This window comes from Haliotis rufescens, unplaced genomic scaffold (assembly GCF_023055435.1).
Source record: "Haliotis rufescens isolate VD_foot unplaced genomic scaffold, xgHalRufe1.0.p SCAF_8, whole genome shotgun sequence".
NCBI classification, from domain to species: domain Eukaryota; kingdom Metazoa; phylum Mollusca; class Gastropoda; order Lepetellida; family Haliotidae; genus Haliotis; species Haliotis rufescens.
The window spans coordinates 10,030,994-10,038,352 of NW_025964372.1; the positions used below are offsets into that span (position 1 = coordinate 10,030,994).

At 46.9% G+C, this 7,359-nt stretch overlaps 1 protein-coding gene across 3 annotated transcripts in view; it reads left to right on the forward strand.

Moving 5' to 3' along the window:
- LOC124121440 (deleted in malignant brain tumors 1 protein-like) overlaps positions 1-240 on the forward strand; it is a 105,820-nt gene extending 105,580 nt beyond the window's left edge. For 2 of the 3 annotated variants that reach the window (XM_048389033.1, XM_048389032.1), the window contains exon 16: positions 55-238. In XM_048389033.1, the coding sequence (XP_048244990.1) occupies positions 55-206 (152 nt within the window). In that variant the 3' untranslated portion in view covers positions 207-238. Of the gene's footprint in view, positions 1-54 lie in introns of all 3 variants that reach the window. The other variant, XM_048389031.1, reaches the window with a different exon arrangement.
- The last annotated feature ends 7,119 nt before the right edge of the window (positions 241-7,359 follow it).

Here is a 7,359-nt window from a genome sequence, read left to right on the forward strand (position 1 = left end):
AGGACACATGTAGCGATATTAACATGTACTATGAGAGGTGTGATCTGTCTACAGATGTTCCCAAACTGCGTCTTGCCGAAGGTCCAAATAAATTTCAAGGTCGTCTTGAGATGGAAGTGGCGGGTACATGGGGAACAATCTGTGATGACAACTTCTCGTACACCGCCGCAGCTGTTGTCTGCCGTCAGATGGGATTACCATTGTAAGTACTCTGTATACAGTTTACACATCTCACAAATATCCATCAGTTTCACTCAAACATATCCATCGGTCTTTTCCAGGTGCCTAATGTTCACTCTGCCCCAAATCCATCCGTCTGTTCCAGGTGCCTAGTGTTCACTCTCACCCATATCCATCCGTCTATTCCAGGTGCCTAGTGTTCACTCTCACCCATATCCATCCGTCTGTTCCAGGTGCCTAGTGTTCACTCTCACCCATATCCATCCGCCTGTTCCAGGTACCTAGTATTCACTCTCACCCATATCCATCCGTCTATTCCAGGTGCCTAGTGTTCACTCTCACCCATATCCATCCGTCTGTTCCAGGTGCCTAGTGTTCACTCTCACCCAAATCCATCCGTCTGTTCCTGGTACCTAGTGTTCACTCTCAACCCATATCCATTCGTCTGTTCCAGGTGACTAGTGTTCACTCTCACCCATATCCATCCGTCTGTTCCTGGTACCTAGTGTTCACTCTCACCCATATCCATCCGTCTGTTCCAGGTTCACTAGTGTTCACTCTCACCCATATCCATCCGTCTGTTCCAGGTACCTGGTGTTTACTCTCACCCATATCCATCCGTCTATTCCTGGTACCTAGTGTTTCACTCTCACCCATATCCATCCGTCTGTTCCTGGTACCTGGTGTTGTACTCTCACCCATATCCATCCGTCTGTTCCTGGTACCTGGTGTTCACTCTCACCCATATCCATCCGTCTGTTCCAGGTGCCTAGTGTTCACTCTCACCCATATCCATCCTGCCTGTTCCAGGTACCTAGTATTCACTCTCACCCATATCCATCCGTCTATTCCAGGTGCCTAGTGTTCACTCTCACCCATATCCATCCGTCTGTTCCAGGTACCTAGTGTTCACTCTCACCCATATCCATCCGTCTGTTCCAGGTTCCTAGTGTTCACTTCTCACCCATATCCATCCGTCTGTTCCAGGTGCCTAGTGTTCACTCTCACCCATATCCATCCGTCTGTTCCAGGTTCCTAGTGTTCACTCTCTCACCCATATCCATCCGTCTGTTCCAGGTGCCTAGTGTTCACTCTCACCCATATCCATCCGTCTGTTCCAGGTGCCTAGTGTTCACTCTCACCCATATCCATTCCGTCTGTTCCTGGTACCTAGTGTTCACTCTCACCCATATCCATCCGTCTGTTCCAGGTTCCTAGTGTTCACTCTCACCCATATCCATCCGTCTGTTCCAGGTACCTGGTGTTTACTCTCACCCATATCCATCCGTCTATTCCTGGTACCTAGTGTTCACTCTCACCCATATCCATCCGTCTGTTCCTGGTACCTAGTGTTCACTCTCACCCATATCCATCCGTCTGTTCCTGGTACCTGGTGTTTACTCTCACCCCATATCCATCCGTCTGTTCCAGGTACCTGGTGTTCACTCTCACCCATATCCATCCGTCTGTTCCTGGTACCTAGTGTTCACTCTCACCCATATCCATCCGTCTGTTCCAGATGCCTAGTGTTCACTCTCACCCATATCCATCCGTCTGTTCCTGGTACCTAGTGTTCACTCTCACACCATATCCATCCGTCTGTTCCTGGTACCTAGTGTTCATTCTCACCCAAATCCATCCGTCTGTTCCAGGTGCCTAGTGTTCACTCTCAACCCATATCCATCCGTCCTGTTCCAGATGCCTAGTGTTCACTCTCACCCATATCCATCCGTCTGTTCCAGATACCTAGTGTTCACTCTCTACCATATCCATCCGTCTGTTCCAGGTGCCTAGTGTTCACTCTCACCCATATCTATCCGTCTGTTCCAGGTACCTAGTGTTCACTCTCACCCTTATCCATCCGTCTGTTCCAGGTACCTTTGTGTTCACTCTCACCCATATCCATCCGTCTGTTCCAGGTACCTAGTGTTAACTCTCACCTATATCCATCCGTCTGTTCCTGGTACCTGGTGTTTACTCTCACCCATATCCATCCGTCTTTTCCTGGTACCTAGTGTTCACTCTCACCCATATCCATCTGTCTGTTCCAGGTGCCTAGTGTTCACTCTCACCTCATATCCATCTGTCTGTTCCAGGTGCCTAGTGTTCACTCTCACCCATATCCATCCGTCTGTTCCAGGTGCCTAGTGTTCACTCTCACCCATATCCATCTGTCTGTTCCAGGTGCCTAGTGTTCACTCTCACCCATATCCATCCGTCTATTCCAGGTGCCTAGTGTTCACTTCTCACCCATCCGTCTGTTCCGAGGCATGGGAATTAATTATATATAACAGTCTGTAAAAGTCCAAAGACCAAGTTTTCCACACTTGCCGAACTAGGCTGGAATTTTTGTGGCCTCAATCGTAGCGCCACCAGTACCTATTACGAGTTATGTCTCTTCAATGTCCCCCTTTTGACAATCAGATTCCACTTTTCATATCATCGGTAATCAAGATCTATCGCATTATGTAATAAAACGTGTTTTAGAGCGCGAGTACCTTGATTTTTTTGCGCGCCAACATTATTGCACGGACAACCAATCAGTGTTTTTCTTGATTAGTCCAATTTCACAGAAATAATTTGGTATTGAATTAACATTTCATACGTTTTCGTGATATTAAATCCTTGAATTTTCCATAAATCCAATTGTTCCTTTTTGTGATATCACCCAAGTGAGTGAGTGAGTGAGGTTTTACGCCGCTTTTAGCAATATTCCAGCAATATCACGGCAGGGGACACCAGACAATGGGCTTCACACATTGTACCAATGTCGAGACTCGAACCCGGGTCTTCGGCAGTGACGAGCTAACGCTTTAACTACTAGGCTACCCGACCGCCCCTGATATCACCCGAAACTGCTGAATTTGTCAATATAATCACAGAAATATAGCATTTAATTATGATTTTTAGAATTGGATACATTTTATCCATGCCTCTCATAGTAGTGACTTACTCTCAAGTGTGCAATACTCTCTCTCCAGGTTGTGTCCTGAATATATGTTCCCTACCAGCTTTAGTATCATCAGCTCGGTCTGGTGTAATGAATCACCCTTGATGACATGAATGTTTCAGAGGTCGTTTACTAAGAAGATAAACATAGTGTCTTGTCTATGGAGAGCAATATATTACCTGTATAAGGCGCAGAACTGAATTTGGAACCGTACAACGGTAATTCTTTGGAAATGTCCAAAAAGGCACTGGTTGCGTTCAATGTTTTGAGTACGTCGCCTGTATGAAATAAGAAACAGTGACAAAAGCCTTAAAACAAAGTATGTCACTTAATAATATACACTAACTGTTTTTACATCCATATGGTTTACTCGTGTGTATGATGCGTTGAAAGTGCGTGGCATATTTTCTCATTGTAAGCAAACACTAAGTGGCCACTTGGGGGACCGACTATTGAAATTCGGGCATGGGAGTTGCCTGACTGCAGCAAAAACAGAGTTGGATTCCGTTTTCCAGAAACCTTTCGGAAACCTTCCATACACCTTCCCATCTTCCTTTTACTCTGTCATCGATACCTCCCGGAAACCTTCCATACACCTTCCCATCTTCCTTTTACTCTGTCATCGATACCTCCCGGAAAACCTTCGCATACACCTTCCCATCTTCCTTTTACTCTGTCATCGATACCTCCCGGAAACCTTCCATACACCTTCCCATCTTCCTTTTACTCTGTCATCGGATACCTCCCGGAAACCTCCCATACACCTTCCCATCTTCCTTTTACTCTGTCATCGATACCTCCCGGAAACCTTCCATACACTTCCCATCTTCCTTTTACTCTGTCATCGATACCTCCCGGAAACCTTCCATACACCTTCCCATCTTCCTTTTACTCTGTCATCGATACCTCCCGGAAACCTCCCATACACCTTCCCATCTTCCTTTTACTCTGTCATCGATACCTCCCGGAAACCTTCCATACACCTTCCCATCTTCCTTTTACTCTGTCATCGATACCTCCCGGAAACCTCCCATACACCTTCCCATCTTCCTTTTACTCTGTCATCGATACCTCCCGGAAACCTTCCATACACCTTCCCATCTTCCTTTTACTCTGTCATCGATACCTCCTCGGAAACCTTCCATACACCTTCCCATCTTCCTTTTACTCTGTCATCGATACCTCCCGGAAACCTCCCATACACCTTCCCATCTTCCTTTTACTCTGTCATCGATACCTCCCGGAAACCTTCCATACACCTTCCCATCTTCCTTTTACTCTGTCATCGATACCTCCCGGAAACCTCCCATACGCCTTCCCATCTTCCTTTTACTCTGTCATTGATACCTCCCGGAAACCTCCCATAGCTCCTTCCCATCTTCCTTTTACTCTGTCATCGATACCTCCCGGAAACCTCCCATACGCCTTCCCATCTTCCTTTACTCTGTCATCGATACCTCCCGGAAAACCTCCCATACGCCTTCCCATCTTCCTTTTACTCTGTCATCGATACCATCCCGGAAACCTTCCATACGCCTTCCCATCTTCCTTTTACTCTGTCATCGATACCTCCCTGAAACCTCCCATACACCTTCCCATCTTCCTTTTACTCTGTCATCGATACCTCCCGGAAACCTTCCATACACCTTCCCATCTTCCTTTTACTCTGTCATCGATACCTCCCGGAAACCTTCCATACACCTTCCCATCTTCCTTTTACTCTGTCATCGATACCTCCCGGAACCTTCCATACACCTTCCCATCTTCCTTTTACTCTGTCATCGATACCTCCCGGAAACCTTCCATACACCTTCCCATCTTCCTTTTTACTCTGTCATCGATACCTCCCGGAAACCTCCCATACACCTTCCCATCTTCCTTTACTCTGTCATCGATACCTCCCTGAAACCTACCATACACCTTCCCATCTTCTCTTTACTCTGTCATCGATACCTCCCGGAAACCTTCCATACACCTTCCATCTTCCTTTTACTCTGTCATCGATACCCTCCCGGAAACCTCCCATACACCTTCCCATCTTCCTTTTACTCTGTCATCGATACCTTCCCGGAAACCTCCCATACACCTTCAAATCTTCCTTTACTCTGTCATCGATACCTCCCGGAAACCTTCCATACACCTTCCCATCTTCCTTTTACTCTGTCATCGATACCTCCCGGAAACCTTCCATACACCTTCCCATCTTCCTTTTACTCTGTCATCGATACCTCCCGGAAACCTCCCATACACCTTCCCATCTTCCTTTTACTCTGTCATCGATACCTCTCCGGAAACTTCCATAACACCTTCCCATCTTCCTTTTACTCTGTCATCGATACCTCCCGAAACCTCCCATACACCTTCCCATCTTCCTTTTACTCTGTCATCGATACCTCCCGGAAACCTCCCATACACCTTCCCATCTTCCTTTTACTCTGTCATCGATACCTCCCGGAAAACTTCCATACACCTTCCCATCTTCCTTTTAACTCTGTCATCGATACCTCCCGGAAACCTTCCATACACCTTCCTCATCTTCCTTTTACTCTGTCATCGATACCTCCCGGAAACCTTCCATACACCTTCCCATCTTCCTTTTACTCTGTCATCGATACCTCCCGAAACCTTCCATACACCTTCCCATCTTCCTTTTACTCTGTCATCGATACCTCCCGGAAACCTCCATACACCTTCCCATCTTCCTTTTACTCTGTCATCGATACCTCCCGGAAACCTCCCATACACCTTCCCATCTTCCTTTTACTCTGTCATCGATACCTCCCGGAAACCTTCCATACACCTTCCCATCTCCTTTTCTCTGTCATCGATACCTCCCGGAAACCTCCATACACCTTCCCATCTTCCTTTTACTCTGTCATCGATACCTTCCCGGAAACCCTTCCATACACCTTCCCATCTTCCTTTTACTCTGTCATCGATACCTCCCGGAAACCTCCCATACACCTTCCCATCTTCCTTTTATCTCTGTCATCGATACCTTCCCGGAAACCTCTCCATACACCTTCCCATCTTCCTTTTTACTCTGTCATCGATACCTCCCGGAAACCTTCCATACACCTTCCCATCTTCCTTTTACTCTGTCATCGATACCTCCCGGAAACCTTCCCATACACCTTCCCATCTTCCTTTTACTCTGTCATCGGATACCTCCCGGAAACCCTCCATACACCTTCCCATCTTCCTTTTACTCTGTCATCGATACCTCCCGGAAACCTTCCCAATACACCCTTCCCATCTTCCTTTTACTCTGTCATCGATACCTTCCCGGAAACCTTCCCATACACCTTCCCATCTTCCTTTTACTCTGTCATCGATACCTCCCGGAAACCTCCATTACCTTCCCATCTTCCTTTTACTCTGTCATCGATACCTCCCGGAAACCTTCCCATACACCTTCCCATCTTCCTTTTACTCTGTCATCGATACCATCCCGGAAACCTTCCATACACCTTCCCATCTTCCTTTTACTCTGTCATCGATACCTCCCGGAAACCTTCCCATACACCTTCCCATCTTCCTTTTACTCTGTCATCGATACCTCCCGGAAACCTTCCATACACCTTCCCATCTTCCTTTTTACTCTGTCATCGATTACCTCCCAGGAAACCTTCCATACACCTTCCCAATCTTCCTTTTACTCTGTCATCGATACCTCCGGAAACCTCCCATACACCTTCCCATCTTCCTTTTACTCTGTCATCGATACCTCCCGGAAACCTTCCATACACCTTCCCATCTTCCTTTTACTCTGTCATCGATACCTCCCCGGAAACCTTCCATACACTTCCCATCTTCCTTTTACTCTGTCATCGATACCTCCCGGAAACCTCACATACACCTTCCCATCTTCCTTTTACTCTGTCATCGATACCTCCCGAAACCTCCATACACCTTTCCCAATCTTCCTTTTACTCTGTCATCGATACCCTCCCGGAAACCTTCCATACACCTTCCCATCTTTCCTTTTACTCTGTCATCGATACGCTGCCTCGGAAACCTTCCATACACCTTCCCATCTTCCTTTTACTCTGTCATCGATACCTCCCGGAAACCTTCCATACACCTTCCATCTTCCTTTTACTCTGTCATCGATACCTCCCGAAACCTTCCATACACCTTCCCATTCTTCCTTTTACTCTGTCATCGATACCTCCCGGAAACCTCCCATACACTTTCCCATCTTCCTTTTAACTTCTGTCATCGATACC